This window comes from Equus asinus, chromosome 6 (assembly GCF_041296235.1).
Source record: "Equus asinus isolate D_3611 breed Donkey chromosome 6, EquAss-T2T_v2, whole genome shotgun sequence".
Taxonomy (NCBI): domain Eukaryota; kingdom Metazoa; phylum Chordata; class Mammalia; order Perissodactyla; family Equidae; genus Equus; species Equus asinus.
In genome coordinates this window covers 15,987,322-16,008,427 of record NC_091795.1, presented here as the reverse complement: position 1 = coordinate 16,008,427, position 21,106 = coordinate 15,987,322, and the positions used below count along the sequence as shown (strand labels likewise).

General features: G+C 42.0%; 1 protein-coding gene across 1 annotated transcript in view; it reads left to right on the top strand.

Annotated features, from left to right (window-relative positions):
- VWA3B (von Willebrand factor A domain containing 3B) overlaps positions 1-21,106 on the top strand; it is a 190,129-nt gene that overhangs the window by 144,681 nt on the left and 24,342 nt on the right. The window contains exon 22 of the mRNA XM_070512783.1: positions 12,008-12,209. Within this exon, the coding sequence (XP_070368884.1) occupies positions 12,008-12,209 (202 nt within the window). The remainder of the gene's footprint in view (positions 1-12,007; positions 12,210-21,106) is intronic.

Here is a 21,106-nt window from a genome sequence, read left to right as displayed (position 1 = left end):
TTCCCTCCAACAATATGTAAGGGTTCCAATTTCTCCACATCCTCACCAACACTTGTTATATTATGGGTTTGGGGATTTTTTGATAGTGGTCATCCTACTGGGTGTGGGTGATATCTCATTGTGGTTATGATTTGCGTTTCTTTCATGATTAGTGATATTGAACATCTTTTCACATGCTTGTTGACCATTTGTATATCTTCTTTGGAAAAATGTTTATTCAAGTACTTTGCTTACTTTTTAATTGGGTTATTCTGTTGTTGTTGTTGTTGTTGTTGAGGTGTAGGAGTTCTTTATATATTCTGGATATTAACCACTTATCAGATAGATGATTTGAAAGTATTTTCTCCTATTCTGTAAGTTGCCTTTTCACTCTATCTGTTACCTTTGATGCATAGAAGTTTTTAAGTTTGATGTAGTTCCATTTGTCTATGTGTGCTTTTGGTATTATATCCAAGAAAGCATTGCCAAATCCAATGTCATGAAGCTTTGTTCCTATATTTTATTCTAGGAGTTTTATAGTTTTGGGTCTTATGTTTAGGTCTTTTCTCCATTTTTTAGGTTAATTTTTATATGTGGTATAAGTGTCCAAATTCATTCTTTTAGATGTGGATATCCAGATTTCCCAGAACTATTTATTGAAGAGACTGTCCTTTTCCCCATTGTGAGGTCTTGGCACCTTTGATGAAGATCATTTTACCATATACATAATAGTTTATTTCTTGGCTTTTGGTTGTGTTCCATTAATTGCCTGTCTTCATGTCAGTATCACATTGTTTTGATTTACTGTAGCTTTGTAATATGTTTTGAAACCAGGAAGCGTGAGGCCTCCAACTTCGTTCTTTTTCACAATTGTTTTGGTTATTTGGAGTCCCTTGACATTCCATGAAATTTAGGAAGATTTTTTTTCTATTTCTGCAAAATATTCCATTGGGATTTTGATAGGGATTGCATTGAATCTTTGGATGTATGGATATTTTAACAATATTCAGTCTTCAAATCCATGAACACAGGATGTCTTTCCATTTACTTGCGTCGTCTTTACTTTTTTCCAGCAATGTTTTGTAGTTTTCAGTGTATAAATCTTTAACGTCCTTGGCTATCTATTCCTAAGTATTTTTGATGCTATTGTAAATGGGATTGTTTTATTGATTTTCTTTGGATTGTTCATGGTTAGCATATAGAAGTAAAACTGACATGTTTTTGCTAATTTTGTATGCTGCAACTTTTCTGAATTCGTTTATTCTAAAAGTATTTTTGTGGAACCTTTATGGTTTTCTACACATAAAATCATGTCATCTACAAACAGATATAATTTTACTTCTTCATTTTCAATTTGGATGTCGTTTGTTTCTTTTCCTTGCCTAATTTCTCTGGGTAGGACTTCCAGTACTTTGGTGAATAAAAATAGTGAAAGTGGACATCCTTGCATTGTTACTGATCTGAGAGGAAAAGCTCCCAGTTTTTCACTGTTCAGTATGATGTTAGCTGTGGGCTTTTCATACAAGGTCTTTATCGTATTGAGGTGGTTTCCTTCTATTCCTAGTTTGTTGAATTTTGTCAAGTGATTTTTCTGCATCAATTGAGATGATCAAGTGGATTTTTTTTCTTTCATTCTGTTAATGTGTATTGCATTGATTGATTTTATATATCGAACCATCCTTGCATGTCAGGAATAAATCTCACTTTTCATGGTATATAATCCTTTTAATGTGCTGTTAAATTAGGTTTGCTAGTGTTTTGTTGAGGATTTTTGTATCAATGTGCATAAGGGATATTGGTTTGTAGTTTTCTTGTCGTGTCTTTCTTTGGCTTTGGTATCAGAGTAATGCTGGCCTTATAGAATGAGTTTGGAAATATTCTCTCTTCTTCAATTTTTGGAAATATTTGAGGAGGACTGATGTTAATCCTTCTTTAAATGTTTGGTATAATTCTCCACTGAAGCCACTTGGTGCTGGGTTTATATTTGTTGGAAGGTGTTTGCTTAATGATTCAATCTCTTTACTAGTTATATGTTTGTTCAGATTTTTTATTTCTTCGTGATTCAGTCTTAGCTGGTTGTTTGTTTCCAGGAATTTATCCATTTCTTCTAGGTTATCCAATTCATTCATGTATAATTAACCATAATTGTCTCTTATAATCCTTTTTATTTCTGTGACATCAGTTATATAATGTTCCTCTTTCCTTTCTGATTCTACTTGATTCTCCCTGTTTTTCTCTTAGTTAATCTACCTAAGCATTTGTCAATTTTGTTGCTCTTTTAAAAAAACAGCTATTAGTATCGTTGATTTTTTCTATGGTTTTTCTATACTGTATTGCACTTATTTCTGCTCTAATCTTTATTATTCCTTCCTTCTGCTAACTTTGGGTTTAGTTTGTGGTCTTTTTCCAGTACCTTGAGGTGTAAAGTTAGGTTGTTGATTTGCGATCTTTCTTCTTTTTTAATGTGGACACAGCGCTATAAATTTCCCGCTTACTACTGCTTTTACTACATCTCATACATTTTGATATTTTGTGCTTTCATTTTCATTTATCTCAAAATATTTTCTACTCCCCCTTGTGATTTCTTATTTCACCCATTGGTTGTTTAAGAATGTGTTATTTAATTTCCTCATATTTGTGGATTTTCCAGTTTTCCTTCTGCTATTGATTTCTAGTTTTGTTCCATTGTTATTGGAGGAGATATTTTGTATGATTTTGATCTCAAAAGCTTTTAAGATCGTTTTGTGGCCTAACATGTGGTCTATCCTGGAGAATGTTCCGTGTGCACTTAACAAGAAAGTGTATTCTGCTATCAGCTAGTGGTGTGTTTTGTATATGTCTGTTAGGTCCAATTGGTCTATAGTGTTGTTCAAACCCTCTGTTTCCTATTGATCTTCTTTCTGGTTGTTCTATCCATTATTGAAGAGGGGGTTTGAAATCTCCTACTTTTATTGTGTTGCTGTCTATTTCTCCCTTCAATTCTGTCAATATTTGCTTCATATATTTGGGAGCTCTGACATTAGGGGCATATGTATTTATAACTGTCATATCTTCCTACTGGATTGACCCTTTCACCATTATATGATGTCCTTCTTTGTCTCTTGCAACAATTTATGATTTAAAATAGTCATAATTTGCTGATTTTTTCTTATGCTTGAACGAGTCTGATTTTGAACCTCTCTAGTGAATTTTTCAATTCAGTTATTCTTCAGATCCAGAATTCCTGTTTGGTTCTTTTTTATAGTTTCTATATCTTTGTTGATATTTTCATTTTGTTCATGCATTGTTTTCCTAATTTCATTTTGTTGTCTATTTATGTTCTCTCTGAGCTTATTAAGGATCTTTAAGGCAGTTATTTTGAATTATTTGTCAGGTAATTTATTGATCTCCTTTCTTTAGGGAAGATTTCTGGAGGATTTTTTTTGTTTCTTTGATTGGGCCATCCTTCCCTGTTTCTTTGTATGCCTTAGGATCTTTAGTTGAGATTTGAGCATTTGAAAAAACAGACACCTCTCCCAGTCTTTGCAGACTGGCTTCTGACAGGGGAGGGCTTTCAGCAAGGTCTAGAGATTCTGGGGACCTCTCAAATCTTTTCTGGGGCTGTGTCTTCTCTAGGCTTGTGTGCGTAATTTCCCAGTTAAAGAGGTTTGCTCCTGCTTCTTCTCAGGAGCCCATAATCTGTTGCTCTCCCTGGTGTTTGCTTTTGGTACTGCAGTATCTCTGGTAACATGCGGGGGAACTTGGCTTTGTTCTCAGCCACTCCTAACCTGGCACCCGAAGTGTACTGACATTCCAGTCAGCACACTGATTCAGGCAAGACAGAAACCAGTCTCTTGGGCAGCACCCCCCAAAAAACAGAATCTTGGATGCATGTTCCACTCTTCTCTTTCTCTTCCAAAGGAGAAGCCAGGATTTAGGAGTTTTCTACCAATTGCACTGCACTGTGCCAGGGAAGGGGAGGGGGTACGCCAGGCAAAATGCAGCAAACATCCATACCCACTTCAATGCCTATTCTTCTTGGCTTTGTGCTCATCTAGAGTGCTGCAACCTCTTAACTGGTTTCTGGAATTCTCACAAATGCAATTTGGTCCATATATTGTTGTTAAGTTGGTGTCTCTGTGGGGGAATGAGGGCCTGAGTTTCCTTATTCCACCATCTTGCTGGCGTCACTCCAATTTAGATTTTTTTTTTATTAATGTTATGATAGATTACAACCTTGTGAGATTTCAGTTGTACATTTTTGTTAGTCATGTTGTGGGTACACCACTTCCCCCTTTGTGCCCTCCCCCCACCCCCCCTTTTCCCTGGTAACCACCGATCTGATCTCCTTATCAATATACTAACTTCCACCTATGAGTGGAGTCATATAGAGTTCGTCTTTCTCTGACTGGCTTATTTCGCTTAACATAATACCCTCGAGGTCCATCCACGTTGTTGTGAATGGGCCAATTTTGTCTTTTTTTATGGCTGAGTAGTATTCCATTGTGTATATATACCACATCTTCTTTATCCAATCATCAGTTTCTGGGCATGTAGGCTGGTTCCACGTCTTGGCTATTGTAAATAATGCTGCGATGAACATAGGGGTGCAAGGGACTCTTGGGATTTCTGATTTCAGGTTCTTAGGATAGATACCCAGTAATGGGATGGCTGGGTCATAGGGTATTTCTATTTTTAACTTTTTGAGAAATCTCCATGCTGTTTTCCATAGTGGCTGTACCAGTTTGCATTCCCACCAACAGTGTATGAGGGTTCCTTTTTCTCCACAACCTCTCCAACATTTGTCGCTCTTGGTTTTGGATGTTTTTGCCAATCTAACGGGTGTAAGGTGATATCTTAGTGTAGTTTTGATTTGCATTTCCCTGATGATTAGCGATGATGAACATCTTTTCATGTGTCTATTGACCATATTCATATCTTCTTTTGAGAAATGTCTGTTCATGTCCTCTGCCCATTTTTTGATCGGGTTGTTTGTTTTTTTGTTGTTAAGCAGTGTGAGTTCTTTGTATATTATGGAGATTAACCCTTTGTCGGATAAGTGGCTTGTAAATATTTTTTCCCAATTAGTGAGCTGTTTTTTTGTTTCAATCCTGTTTTCCCTTGCCTTGAAGAAGCTCTTTAGTCTGAGGAAGTCCCATTTGTTTATTCTTTCTATTGTTTCCCTCAACTGAGGAGTTATAGTGTCTGAAAAGATTCTTTTGAAACTGATGTCAAAGAGTGTACTGCCTATATTCTCTTCCAAAAGACTTATTGTCTCAGGCCTAATCTTTAGGTCTCTGATCCATTTTGAGTTTATTTTGGTGTGTGGTGAAAAAGAGTGGTCAATTTTCAATCTTTTGCATGTGGCTGTCCAGTTTTCCCAGCACCATTTGTTGAAGAGACTTTCTTTTCTCCATTGTAGGCCCTCTGCTCCTTTGTCGAAGATTAGCTGTCCATAGATGTGTGGTTTTATCTCTGGGCTTTCAATTCTGTTCCATTGATCTGTGAAGCTGTTTTTGTACCAGTACCATGCTGTTTTGATCACTGTAGCTTTGTAGTATGTTTTGAAATCGGGGATTGTGATTCCGCCGGCTTTGTTTTTCTTGCTCAGGATTGCTTTAGCAATTCGCGGTCTTTTGTTGCCCCATATGAATTTTAGGATTCTTTGTTCAATTTCTGTGAAGAATGTTCTTGAGATTCTGATTGGCATAGCATTGAATCTGTATATTGCTTTAGGTAGTATGGACATTTTAACTATGTTTATTCTTCCAATCCATGTGCATGGAATGTCTTTCCATCTCTTTATGTCATCGTCAATTTCTTTCAAGAAAGTCTTGTAGTTTTCATTGTATAGATCCTTCACTTCCTTGGTTAAGTTTATCCCAAGGTATTTTATTCTTTTCGTTGCGATTGTGAATGGGATTGATTTCTTGAGTTCTTTTTCTGTTAGTTCATTGTTAGTGTATAGAAATGCTACTGATTTATGCACGTTAAATTTTATACCCTGCTACTTTGCTGTAGTTGTTGATTATTTCTAATAGTTTTTCTATGGATTCTTTGGGGTTTTCTATATATAAGATCATGTCGTCTGCAAACAGTGAGAGTTTTACTTCTTCGTTACCTATTTGGATTCCTTTTATTTCTTTTTCCTGCCGAATTGCTCTGGCCAAAACCTCCAGTACTATGTTGAATAGGAGTGGTGAAAGTGGGCACCCTTGTCTTGTTCCTGTCCTCAGAGGGATGGCTTTCAGTTTTTGTCCATTGAGTATGATGTTGGCTGTGGGTCTATGATATATGGCCTTTATTATGTTGAGGTACTTTCCTTCTATACCCATTTTATTGAGGGTTTTTATCATAAATGGGTGTTGGATCTTGTCGAATGCTTTCTCTGCATCTATTGAGATGATCATGTGGTTTTTGTTTTTCATTTTGTTGATGTAGTGTATCACGTTGATTGACTTGCGGATGTTGAACCATCCCTGTGTCCCTGGTATAAATCCCACTTGATCATGGTGTATAATCTTTTTGATGTATTGCTGTATTCGGTTTGCCAAAATTTTGTTGAGGATTTTTGCATCTATGTTCATCAGTGATATCGGCCTGTAGTTCTTCTTTGTGTTGTCCTTGTCAGTTTTGGGGATCAGAGTGATGTTGGCTTCATAGAATGTGTTAGGGAGTACTCCATCTTTCTCAATTTTCTGGAACAGTTTGAGGAGAATAGGTATTAAGTCTTCTTTGAATGTTTGGTAGAATTCTCCAGAGAAGCCGTCTGGTCCTGGACTCTTATTTTTGGGGAGGTTTTTGATTACCGTTTCTATTTCCTTACTTGTGATTGGCCTATTCAGATTCTCCATTTCTTCCTGATTCAGTTTGGGGAGATTGTAGGAGTCTAGGAATTTGTCCATTTCTTCCAGGTTGTTCAATTTGTTGGCATATAGTTTTTCATCGTATTCTCTTATGATCTCTTGTATTTCATTGGTATCTGTTGTGATTTCTCCTCTCTCATTCCTAATTTTATTAATTTGCGATTTCTCTCTTCTTTTCTTGGTGAGTCTGGCTAGGGGTTTGTCAATTTTGTTAATTCTTTCGAAGAACCAACTCTTTGTTTCATTGATCCTTTCTGTTGTCTTTTTTGTTTCAATATCGTTTATTTCTGCTCTTATTTTTATTATTTCCCTCCTTCTACTGACTCTGGGCTTTGTTTGTTCTTCTTTTTCGAGTTCTGTTAGGTGTCGTTTGAGGTTGCTTATGTGAGCTTTTTCTTGTTTAGTGAGGTGAGCCTGTATTGCGATGAATTTCCCTCTTAGGACTGCTTTTGCTGCATCCCAAATGATTTGGTATGTCGTGTTCTCATTTTCATTTGTCTCCAGATAAAATTTGATTTCTTCTTTAATTTCTTCAATGATCCATTGTTTGTTCAGAAGCGTGTTGTTTAGTCTCCACATTTTTGCACCTTTCTCTGCTTTTTTCTTGTAGTTGATTTCTAGTTTCATAGCATTATGATCAGAAAAGATGCTTGATATTATTTCAACTCTCTTGTATTTATTGATGTTTGCTTTGTTTCCCAAAATATGGTCAATCCTTGAGAATGTTCCATGTGCACTTGAGAAGAATGTGTAACCTGCTATTTTTGGATGAAGTGTTCTATATATATCTATTAAGTCCATCTGGTCTAATTTTTCATTTAATTCTATTATTTCCTTGTTGATTTTCTGTCTGGATGTTCTGTCCATTGGTGTTAATGGTGTGTTGAGGTCCGCTACTATTATTGTATTGTTGTTGATGTCTTCTTTTAGTTCTATTAAGAGTTGCTTTACAAATTTTGGTGCTCCTGTGTTGGGTGCGTATATATTTATAAGTGTTATGTCTTCTTGGTGGAGAGTCCCTTTTATCATTATATACTGTCCCTCTTTGTCTTTCTTTATCTGTTTTGCTTTGAAATCTACCTTGTCTGATATTAGTATAGCGACACCTGCTTTCTTTTGTTCATTATTAGCTTGGAGTATTGTTCTCCATCCCTTCACTCTGAGTCTGTGTTTGTCTTTGGGGCTGAGGTGTGTTTCCTGGAGGCAGCATATTGTTGGATCTTGTTCTTTGATCCATCCTGCCACTCTGTGTCTTTTGATTGGGGAGTTCAATCCATTTACATTTAGAGTGATTATTGAGATGTGGGGGCCTACCACTACCATTTTCTGTCTTGTTTTCTGGTTTTCTTCAATTTCCTTTGTTTCTCGTCCCATGGCTTAATCTGTTCTGATGAAGAGCTGCTACTCTCTGTTGTTGTCCTTCTACTTATCTCCTCTGCTCTTGGTTTTGTAGCCCCTTTCCTTTTTTTGATTTTTCAGGAATGAGGGTTTTCCTGAGGATTTCCTGAAGAGGAGGTTTTGTGGCAATGAACTCCCTTAATTTTTGTTTATGTGGGAAAGTTTTTATTTCTCCATCGTATTTGAAGGATATTTTCTCTGGGTAGAGAATTCTCGGCTGTAGATTTTTGTCCTTCAGATTTTTGAATATATCATTCTACTCTCTTCTAGCCTGTAAAGTTTCTGGTGAGAAATCTGCTGATAGCCTGATGGGGGTTCCTTTGTAGGTTAGTTTCTTTTGCCTGGCTGTCCTTAGTATTTTCTCCTTGTCATTGACTTTTGCTAGCTTCACTACTATATGCCATGGAGTTGGTCTTCTTGCATTGATAAAGTTTGGAGATCTATTGGCTTCTGTCACCTGAAGATCCATCTCTCTCACCAGATTTGGGAAGTTCTCAGCCATTATTTCTTTGAATAGGCTTTCTGCCCCTTTCTCCTTCTCTTCTCCCTCTGGTATACCTATAATCCTTACGTTGCATCTCCTAATTGTGTCTGATAATTCTCGGAGAGTTTCTTCATTTCTTTTTAGTCTTGCTTCTCTCTCCTCCTCTGCCTGCAGCAATTCTATATTGACATCTTCCAAATTGCTAATTCTTTCCTCCATATTATCGGCCCTACTGTTCAGAGCATCTAGATTTTTCTTAATCTCCTCTATTGTGTTCTTCATTTCCAATATTTCTGTTTGGTTCTTCTTTATCGTATCAAACTCTTTTGTGACATAGCTCCTGAACTCGTTGAGTTGTCGGTCAGAATTCTCTCTTAACTCATTGAGTATTTTAATGATGGCTGTTTTGAAGTCATCATCATTTAGGTTATATATCTCATTTTCTTTGGGATTGTTTTCTGTGTATTTGTTATTTTCTTTCTGTTCTGGAGATTTAATGTATTTTTTCATATTGCTTGATGTTGTTGATTTGTGCCTCCACATGGAGATAGAGTTTAGTTGCTCCTTTCACTTGTTTCAGCTGCTGCAGTGGGGGAGCAGCTGTTTATACTGCACCAACCAGGAACCCTGTCCACAGTTGCTAACTGGGCCTGGGCCCCTCCTCGTAGTCACAGTGGTCCTTTGGATTCCCTCCTCTGCCGTGGGGGCCGTCACAGGGGGACTTCAGGCTGCTGGTGCCTACTGTTGCAACCCACCTAGACGTGCTCCCTCCTTGGGGTCTGCAACGGTGTTATGGGCTTTTCCAGCGGCCAGGGGTGGGATCACTTATATTTGTCGCTCCGTCACTGTCGTCACCCACAAAATCTCACTTGTCCACTATGGGTCGCAGGAGAGCTATTAGCATCTTCTACAGTCTGTGGTTAGTTCACCTAGCTATGCTGCTTTTGTCCCGGGGTCTTCCAGCCTTGTGGCTGCCGGCTGGGTGCTTTCTACTGGTGCTGTGCAGAGGCTTTCCCTGAGGCTGCTGTGAGCCTGTAGGGTTTCCCCCTAGGCTACGGAGCTGGGTCACTGGAACTCCCCCCAGCCCCAGTCCTGTTCCCCAGGAACTTGGGGAGCCCTTTGCCCTGTCTTGGGGGGATAGCCGGAGATCCTGATTTCAGTGGTAGCTGGTCAGCTGCTACCCTGCCTAATATTCTCCTCTCCGGGACCCTCCCGGTATTGTGGATGCTGGGCGTAGCCCCTCCACTAATAACTGACAGAGAGTTTTGTCTGCTGCCCGGGCAGAACTCTGGATCTTCCCCTCTGGGGCGCGGAGAGGGCCTCTGGAGCTTCACCCAGCCCCAGTCCTCTCCAAGATCTCCGGCAATCCCTAGCCCCACGGGGCGGGCAACGGCAGCTGGAGGTCACTTCGCCCTCTGGGATTCTCTCTGGGACTTTCCCAGAGTTGAATGCTGGGAGTGGCCCCTCCGCTAATGGCAGACAGAGAGTTTTATCTGCTACCCGGTCAGAACTCTGGAGCTTCCCCTCCGGGGCGCAGAGCCGGCCTCTGGAGCTTCCCCCAGCCCCAGTCCTCTCCAAGATCTCCGGCAATCCCTAGCCCCACTGGGTGGGCAACGGCAGCTGGAGGTCGCCCCACCCTCTGGGATTCTCTCCGGGACTTTCCTGGAGTTGAATGCTGGGTGTGGCCCCTCCGCTAATGGCAGACAGAGAGTTTTGTCTGCTGCCTGGGCAGAACTCTGGAGCTACCCCCAGCCCCAGTCCTCTCCGAGATCTCTGGCAATCCCTAGCCCCACGGGGTGGGCAATGGCAGCTGGAGGTCGCCCCACCCTCTGGGATTCTCTCCGGGACTTTCCTGGAGTTGAATGCTGGGTGTGGCCCCTCCACTAATGGCAGACAGAGAGTTTTGTCTGCTGCCTGGGCAGAACTCTGGAGCTACCCCCAGCCCCAGTCCTCTCCGAGATCTCTGGCAATCCCTAGCCCCACGGGGTGGGCAATGGCAGCTGGAGGTCGCCCCTCCCTCTGGGATTCTCTCCGGGACTTTCCCGGAGTTGAATGCTGGGCGTTGCCCCTCCGCTAAAGGCAGACAGAGAGTTCTGTCTGCTGCCCGGGCAGAACTCTGGAGCTTCCTCTCCGGGGCGCAGAGCCGGCCTCTGGAGCTTCCCCCAGCCCCAGTCCTCTCCAAGATCTCCGGCAATCCCTAGTCCCACGGGGCAGGCAACTCCAATTTAGATTTTTAATAAGAATTTTTGCCATTGTCTAGAGACAAATTTGTTTGTGGATTGAGTCCTGTGGTTGTGCTGGGCTTACATTGTACTCTTCTAACACCTGACATGCAAAGGAATTGACACTTTCAGCAATTAGAGAATGATAATTATGGCATGCCTTTCTCGCTCTCTCTCAATCTCTCTCTCTCTCTCTCTCTCTCTCTCCTTCCAAGAGTGTCTGACTCAGTGGTACCTGGGACTGGAAAAAGAATCCAGGGCCTGGGCCATCACACCTCACTGGCTTTCCCTGGAGCCTCAGCCTGTTGATCAGCTCACAGAAAGTTTGGCTTCTGTTCTTCGTCTGCCAAAACAGTGAAGCCAGAAAGTTTAGGCCTATTTAGACTTACAAGGAGGAGAGAAGATCAAAATAACTAAAATGAGCTGGTTGAAGAATAACTGCACGGAGGCACATATTTTGGTCTTGTTTGGTTTTGCTTTACTTTGCATTGTTTTCTAGAGTCACTGCTAGGCATGGTGTGTGACATCTCTTTGAAGCTCATTTTTGGTTCTGCCAGATTTAAGGCCTAGGGAAGAAGAAATTAGTTCCAAATACGCCATAAAAAAAATGTTGAGAAAATGTCATGTGTGTCAAACTTCTTTAAAATCAGATAATCACATTAAGTAATGGGGGAAAAGACCTATCTGAATTCACAGAGATATTTTTTCTGAGAAAGATTCACCCTGAACTAACATGTATTGCCAATCTTCCTCTTTTTGTATGTGAGCCACCACCTGGCCACTGATAAGTGGTGTAGGTCCACGCCAGGGAACCGAACCCAGGCTGCCAAAGCAGAGCGTGCCAAATTTAACCACTAAGCCACCAGGGCTGCCCCATGAGAGATGGTTATTTTTAACTTCTACAAGCTACCAGAGTCCTGATGGACCAGAGGGTGTGGCTGTGATTCTGCCAACTGACACCTGACATCTGCTTTGACAGATGTTCCTCAGGGGGAGGGTTTACTGAAAAACCGTCTTTCCATATTTTTTCTGTTATGGTCACATTCTTTGTTTTTTGTTTCTTCCCTTTTTTGTTTTAGGTTAGATGCAAACAAACCAATCCAGTACTTGGAAAACAAGGCAGCTTTAAACGAGGCATTAGAACGGTTGAATTGGCCCATTTCATTGAAGGAGTTGTCAATGCTGGAAAATGAAATCCTAGCTGGGAAAATCTACGTCCAGCAGGCCATGGAACTCCAGGAGTCTGCCAAGAAGAATTACGTGAGCAAGGCACTGGGAGAGGTGGGTGCCGTGGAGGTGTCTGTATTCCTCCCTCCTTCCTGTCCCAAATCACTGCCATCCTACGTTGGCCTTCCTTCTCTCTCCCCTACTCCACCATGCCAATTTCTAAAAGAGTGAGAGCCAACCCAGTTAAGATCGGAGGACTTTTTTTCAACAGAAGGGAAATACCATTTGATTTTACTATGACCTTATTTTTTAAACAATACTTCTTTTAATTGAAAAATAAAACCAAACAGAAGTATAATGCAGTGACTTTGATCCAGAGTCTAGCCTCAGATGTGCATCTAATCCCTGTGTGATCTTGGCTCTCTAAACCTTTGGTTTTTTATCTGTAAATTAGGACTATTAATAGTATCTGCCTTGTAGAGTTGTTATGAGAGTAAAGTGAGTTTTAAAATGCTTGGTATTGAAAGTTTCCCATAAGTGTTAGCAATTATTTTTAGTAGTAGTAAAACAAACCTTCTAAAAAGAAAAAGTAATTTATTATTTCACTGCCTTATTATTACCATTTTTGATCATTTACTTTTAGTTTTTTTCCTCCTTGAATAAATTTTTTACATACAAGCAGTCAGAGTGTCCATAATCATTTCATATTCTGTTTCTAATTTTAGCCTTATCCCACATGCTTTTGCTGTGTTTTTTCTGAATCTTCAGATTGACCTTTTTTTGTGGTTGCATAATATTCCATGATGTATATATACCCTGATTTATTTAACTCTTCACTGAATATTGGACACTTGGGATATTTTCTAGTTTTCTTCTCTTTCATGTGATGTTTTAATGACTTCCGTGGTGCAAATAGTTTAACTATTTTGTTCGGATAAACTCTTGGGAGTGGGATCCCTGGATCAAAGGTCGTGAACATTTGGGAGCTCTAAATATGTGTTGCCTGTATAAACTCCCTTTCTGATTGTGCCTGGGTGTGTGTAGACCTGGGGTAGATCATCTGAAATCATACTGAATTCTATGTAATTTTCATATTTTCACTATATGATAGTCTAAAAAAATATGCCCAAAGAACTGACCTTTGAGATTCATCTTTTTGGTTTCAGTCTTTGCTAAGTGATACTTGCTTTGCCTGGTTTTAAATTCTTTATTTGAGGCTCTAGATTCTTGTATTCTGTTTTGTTTGTTTTTGTTCAATTTTAATTTTCTTCTATAAATCGCTTTTTTTCCTTCAGTGTAGAAAGCTATGTCTTTTGCACAGAATGCAAAAATTTTTTAACAAAACATCTTATGCCTATTACTGTTATTCAAACAAAGTGACTTCCTCAAAGAGCTGTTTAGTGTTTCCTTAGGAAGCACCATCTGATGCCTCCAAACACAAGGCTGCCCACTGACCTTCTTCACTTGGATGTCCCGTGGGCACCCAAGAATCAAGAAGACTGAAAGTGAATTCTCTCTCTCCCTGAAAATCTGCTCTTCCTTTCATCACGCCTCTTCCTCTCTGCTTGTTCTTTCATTTATTCGTTGAAATATTTACGAGTTCCTACAAGGTGCCAAGCACTATTCTAGGCACTGGGAGGATGTAAACGGACAGCCGTGTCTCACCCTTACTCTAGTGGTGCAGACAGACCATTACAGGTCCCAAATGGTGGACTTTCCCAAGTTGAACTGTGGAAAGACCACTGCCTAACGGCAGAATTTTCTAACACGATTCTTTTATTTATACTTTATATTAAATTTAAAAATTGGAAGTGTTGCTAATGGAGTGAAAAGAAGCCTCTTGTGATTCAGACCAAAGATGGTGAGTACTATTGAATTTGTCTGGAGTTCTGGGAATCAAAGCTCATCGTTCATGGGATGTGAATTAAATGTTCTACTTTATTCCCTGTCCACAAAGTGGGAATAAAAATAATTCCCATAATTTCTTCATCAAAAAATATTTATTCATTCCCTAGAGTGGATCAGATTCTATGTTTGGCACGGGCGATCTCAGGCAGTGAATAGCATGCCTCATTCTTCTCTCTCTCCTCGGGGCCTCCCAAGGTGATACTGTACATTGGACACAAATTGGGAGTGTAAGTGCGTTGAAGACATGGGCCCAGCCTAGTGGAGGAGCCATGTTAGAACAGGACGTAACCTCCGTGAGAGCAGAGACCTTGTCTGGCCTTATTTGTCTGCGTCCATAGGACATAGGGGGCACTCAATAAATATTTATAGAATGAATGGAACCCAGATCCTCATAGCAGAGTGTTATAAATATGACAACAGAGGCACTCATAGAACAATTAGAAGATGGGAAAAAGTAAATGATTCTGGCTAGGGAGTTGGGGCAGGCTTCAGGGAGGGGACAATTAAGTTTTGTCTGGAAGGATGTGTAGGAATTTGAGGGTTGGAGTGTGAGAAATGTTTTGAGTTAAAGAATCAGCCTGTGCAAAGGCAGGAGGTGGGAAGAACATGGCATGTTCACCAGAGCAATGGCAAGAGACAAAACAGGAAAGGGAAGATGGCACCAGAATCCAAGGGACTTGGAATTCTCTCCTAGAATCAAGGACTCATGCCTGTAAGAAATGGATTCCCAGGGAAGGATTTTCAGCAGGTGGAAGACGTGAACAGGTGTGAGTCTTGGAAAAATTATTTTACCAGTGTGATGAAGCCCACTGTTGAGGGGAAAGACTAAAACCAGATACAACACTCCACTGAGAGGTGTGAGTCCTTGAGCCAAGCTGGAACAGTGGGGAGGGAATAAGCCAAAGACACATGAGCTGGTAGAAAGTGAATGTGTGAGGTAAGCCAAAGGGCAAGGTTGAGGATGCCCACAAACTTTCTGTCTTGGACAACTGGGAGACAGAGGCACTGTTAACCACCATATCTGCATCATCTCTGCTCCTCAGGGAGACAGGTGTTCCCTGGCCAGCCCATCTAAACCCCCTGTCATCCTCTAATCCCTCACCACATGTTTGCTTTCTTCACAAGCATCTCGCCACCTGACATTATGTACATATTTGTTCATGATCTGTCTCCTCCTCCACAAGAATGGGGTGGGACTTGGTCCCCTGTGTTCTGGGCATTCCCAGTCACTAGAATAGTGCTGGGTTCCTTGTAAGAACTTATAAGTATTTGAATGAATAAGCAGGAGGAAGAGGTTAAGAAGAAGAGCATGTTTTCAGGGAAAGGTAATTCACTTTAGGTCCTCTTCATTCTTCGATGTCCACAGGGCACCCAGGTCAGAAAGGCCAATAGACAGCTGCATCCTTGGAGCTTAAGACAGAAATCTGAGTTAAGTAGATAGATTAGGAGGTCATTTGACGTTCTGCAAGAGGAAGAAGAGGCAGTGGAAGGGACCAAGCCAGAAAGTTAGAGGAGCGGGTAGAAGCTAAAAAAGTAAATACAGGAAGTGAAGATTTTTATTTCAAGATCTTCATAGGGAAGGAAAGGAGAAAGGGATGGTGGGAACTTGAGGTGTGAGCCAGAGGGAGAGAAGACGTTAAGTTTGTTAGTGGTATTGACGGGTCCACTGCTGCCCCCTTTCTAGGTCAGGGGCTAAGGCTCTCCCTTCACTGCCCTGTCCCCACACCAGGTGTCCAAAGCCCCCACTGTCTGTTCAGGGGAGAGCCCACGTGCCCAGGACAATTGTCCATAGTTAATGACTGAGGGGGTTTATAATTGGCAGCTTATCTACAGAGGTCTTTCCACTCATAGCGTGACCCTCTGCAATGGAAGATTCTGTATATTATTTTCTTAAAACAATATTTCTCCTTACCATGTGTGATGTATTCTGTGATATTTTTGTTCCATTTTTACCACACCCCACTGATCTGATTTCATGACCCACTAAGAGGTCTTGACCTCCAGTGTGAAAACCATTGGTTGGAACCAAAGCTCAAGATGGCCAGGCCTTTTGAGATCCCAGGGTAAAAATTCATCACAGATGCAAATCATCTTTATTGATTCATATAGAAGTACAGTCTCATTTTAAATTCTTTCAGCGAAGGCCAAAGATTTTGATCAATGATTGTAAACTGGAGAGGAAGAAACCTGTTATTCATTAAGACCAACCTCCGCTCCCCCCAGGGTTTATTGATAATGTGTAGCAGAGGGTGATCAAAGTTTATTTGAATGGAGTCCAATCCGAATGCCCATGCATGTTCAGAAAGAAGTGGTCACTCTATTTGACCCCCTCCAGGGTACGTGATGGAGTCTGGAAGTCTGTGGCGCTCTCATACTCTCCTCTGCAGTACATTGACACCCAACGTAGCCATCCCATTGGTGCCTGAGTTTGGGACAGCTTTGTGTTTTTCCTGTGGTGAGGATCAGAGGTGGGGAGAAGTGGCTGCACATGCCAGTGTCCAGCTAGACTGCGCCCCACTTTTCCACTCCGGCTTTCCTTGGCAGTCCTTTTCTGGCCCCTGGATCAGACCTAAGGTGAGAACCATTATCCCACCTGATCTGCCCAGCGCCCTGCTCTGGGCACATTCCTTGCTTAACTATCTAATTGTTTCACCCTGTTTCCAAAATCTACTAGTTCTGTGGCCTCCCTGGAGACAAGTCCTTGGCTCACTGACTGTATAAAGAAAGGAGAGGTCTTAAGTCTGAAATTTTAAATTCCCCTTGAATACTCTCTTCACTAGCACCCCTCTGAGGCCATAGGTGCAGATTTCATGCTCATTGGCCAATCTGAGCCCTCAGAGCTGCAGTATGGTGGAAATCAATCACCACAGGGCGTCTGAATTCTAACTAACCTTCTTTAAAGCCTGGTCTAGGGCAACTAATGCATATTTATTAGGTTCCTTTGCAGCTACCAGAAAAAAGAAAACGCACTCAAAAACTTCATCCTTTCACAAGAGCCCTTTGGGTTGCGAGTGACTATCGTTTGGTTGGAGACCTCCCTCTCAGAGTGGCTAACTCTTCTCCATAGCCCGGGGCTGCTGCTGGTGCTGGGAGGGGAGCACTGTGTTGTAGTCCAGGCTTCACCCTGCAGGTGTCTCCTCTGCTTCCTAAGGAACCACTCACCCAGCACAGGAACCATAAGCTGGGACGCGAGTCAGGCCGCAGCTCCCCACATCGTCTGCTTAGGAAGCAGCCCCCAGCGAGGGAAGTGGAAACTGCGCACAAGTTTTGGGGACGTGTGTTTCTCACGCTGGGTTTGCTGCAGTTACACTATTCCCTGAGGAGGAGGGGAAAACAACTCCACAGAAGCACCTCCCACACCCCTTGGGATTTTGGAGCAAGGCTGAGTGCTCGAGACTTCTTAAGAGGGATATCAATGCTCTCTGTACGTCCTCCTGGCCTCAGTTTCCCCCTTAAGCCCCGGACTCACGTGCAGTGTCCTCGGTGTCCCCGTGAGCCCCAGCACCAACCTGCTGTACCCATGAGAGGTCTTGCAAGGAGACTTCTTCAGAAGGGCAGAGCTGAGGCAGGAAGTTCCACTTACAGCTTCACTCCTTTAGCATAATGGTCTGCCTCCTGTTAAAATGCAAATGCCGCAGGAGGACAGCACACTGAAGCCTTCCCTCTCATGTACCCTGGGTGGTTCCTCCAAGGCCTAGAGGGGCTGCACAGGAGTGCGGCACTCCTGCGTTACATTTTCCTGTAACGTCGTTTTCTCATTCTCTCTCCAGAACCCATTTTTCAAAGGGATGCAGACCTTAGATGCTCTCAGAGTGGAGGAAACCCCTCTACATTTAAATGAGGGGAGAGACTGAGAAGATCAGAGAAGGCTCCAGGCTGGCCCTGTCCTCCTCACCAAGGATTTGAAGGGAGGTGAATTGCTCACAGAGACAGTTTGCAAATATTCCTATAATTAGGAATCCTGGAGCGAGGAAAAGTCAAAACCCGCCCCACACTACATGGGTTACCTTGACTAGAGCAGTCAGAGCCTTTAAGGACAAAACATGGACAGAGAGGCGCATGGGAACTGCTGCCGGTACAGTTTGGGGATAGTGTGTGGCAGAGTGCAATGATTTGGGACGGGAAAAAATATCCTAGTAGTGGTTTTATAGCAAAATTTTAAGCCAAAGACTAGTGCTAGTTAAATCATACAAATGCGTTCTGTACCTGATGTGGAAACACGTTGTTTGGTAAATGGAAAATTTTAAAGCATCAAACATGTAGTAACCTCGCCGTCCCCACCAATGCAAACCTGAGAGCATGACCTTGAAATTGAATAATGACATGAAAGGAGGGTGGCACCATTTGGGGTCCTGCTCTATATCACCTAATAATTGAATCTGGCAGAGAAATGAATGGGATTCTCTGGATTTTGGAGACAAGGCAAAATCAAATTACCCAGCGGACAGCGTCCCTGCTGCTAGCATCATTGCCCTTCTGACTTCCTCACTGAAACTGGCATGCAGCTACTCCCATGCACCTGAGCCCAGAGGTGTGTCGGCTTATTTATTTCGTGCTGGCATTTCTTCTTCTCACCCCCATCCCCTCTGACTCTCATCCTCCAGGGATGTCTTTTTCAAACCCAGCGGCGTGATTCTACTGTGCACGTGCATAGGTGAGGTGTGGCAGGAAAAGAACAGGGCTAGGAATGTTCTTTGCAATGGACTGCACGGTGTCTCTAAAGTCTTTGGCAAAATTCAAAAATGACAGGATATTATCTTTCTGGAAAGGTGCTCCCAACACTGTGACTGAAGGGATGGCGTGTCTAGCTGCCCTGGTGGATGTCCTTCTATTTGGGAAACCAAAGGTCTGTTTTATGGAATGAAAGCTGGCCCCGTAAGTTTGTTTTGCCGTGGCTGCTCTCATTTACCCGTGGTGTAGCTGAATTGATTGTGCATTGGTATGGAGGAATCACTGAGTGTATGGTGAATGGTTCCTTCCATAAAGCTATGTGCTGTGGAAACAAGCAGAAATAAATTATTGCCAATAGTAGTAACAGTTGGAAACAAAAGTAAAGTAAATGTGCGTTACATGTACAAAGCCCCTTAGTGTCTGTAATGGTCCTTACAGGTGAACTCACAGCTGTGTGAATGACTTGAAGGAGAAGTGATACTTTTCAGCCATTTAGAAAAGTATTTTTTTAGGTGGCATTTTCAGTGTGTTAAAAATGAACACTGTAGAACTCTGCCTTGGTACCATTGGTTGTTGCTCGTGCAGAGAAGGTCGTCCCAGAGTAAGCGGTTGCTCTATATCAGAGGAACTGGGAAGCGAGTGACAACTATAAAAAAAAAAAGAGTTCTTTGAGGATTTGGGGCAACTGGCTTCACAAATTTGTACCTGTGGAAACGTAGAAGGTAATCTCATTGGTTAGCTTCTGGCTCAGGTATTGAGAGGATCAGTGTTTAGAATCTAGAGATGTAAGGGGGCTTGTTAAATAAATATGCGGTTATACTCATTTAGAATTTTGAAAAGGAACTTTAAATCTCTCTAGGCATAGGTTCTAATAAATGGCTTGACTGTTACATTGATGAAATCTAAAGGGGAAAAATGCCTTTCTGGAAGTGAAGTGGACTCTTTTTGGAATAACAGGATGTTATTGGTCTGGAGGTGAGGCTGTCTGGTGCCTCAGTGACCAATAGCCCCTCCCTGGCCGACTGGGTTTTGATGTGAACACTGGTGGCATGAAGCAAGGTGGCCTTGGAAGTTAACCTTATGTAAAGGTGAGGTTTTTAAGTAACAGCTGATTTAACTTGAGATGTTCCAGATTCTTAAGATTCTAAATTCTACCAAAAACGGGAATACTTTACCTGGAGTCTTCCACTGAAGAACTGACTGTAGGGAGCCGTGGTGTGGGCATCTCTTTGGAGTAGATGACAGAAAATGTGCTACTCCTGTTCACAGTCCTGGCCGTTACATTTCCCTCATATTGTAAAAACTGCAAACAAAGGTCGTGTCCCTGTCCTTGTATACACATGGCCTGACAGTTTCTCTAGTACTGCAGAAGGGCGTAGTAAGACGTAGGCTCTCCTGGACAGAAATATGGAATTAGAGGATGTTAGAGACCATTTACTTTGTCCCCTCATTCTGCATATGCATAAGCTGAAGCCCAGGAAGGCTAAAAGATTGCCCAAGGTCACACAGCCGGCTAGACAGCACTCGGTCCTGTTTCTCCTGTCTCCTCACCCAGTCTCCTCCCTTTGAGGCCATTTCAGACTGCTGCAGGTCACTGTGAATCTCCCATGGGAAGGAGTGCTTAGGTTTCTCCTCTGGGTGAAAGCCCGGGAACAAGCAGATAAAATTCACCATCCACCAATGATGTTGGGCCATCCTCTTTGACATGCATTAGTCCATTAGTAAAAATAGAAATTCCTTGAGAATGGAGAAACCCAAGCAAAATCCAGCTGAATGGGAACATCATGAACAAAAGGATAATGTTCATTTTACATTTTTGTCTGTGGCTGCGTAGGCTACAAGCAACACAAGTCTGAAGATGTGATAAGATCCCACAATTCCTTCAAGAGCGCTTAACCCCTTAGTTCATTATTTCTTCACTTCTGAGGACCTGGATCTTAAGTTTTCATCTTCCAGGAAGTAAACCTTGCTCCCACTCCTTTCACTGAACCTGAAAAGCATCTCCAAACAGATCCAGATGATAGACAGCTGGAACAGAACCCAGTTGCATCAGGGCACCAGGGAAGTGAGCCCACTTATTTCCAGAGCCTAGGCTGTATTGAACATGAATAATGACCCAAGAGCAAAGAGCATTCAGACTACCTGAAGTTATTTACATTTTTATAGTCAGTGGCCTCATAAATTAGAGGCTTGCTTAAGCAGAGGCCTGCAGATGAATTCATAAAATATGCATTCAATACTTTATTGATATACAGCTGTACCACAGCAAAATGGTGGCATCAAATGCATGTGAACACACTGTATATTGGCTTTGTACCATGGAGAGGAGCAGCATTTGATAGTCTGCGAAGAAGAGAAGCTGGAGATAAAGTCGCTGGGCACTCTGATTGGGATGGCGGACTAATTTCCTTGGGAAACCCAAGAATTAACAA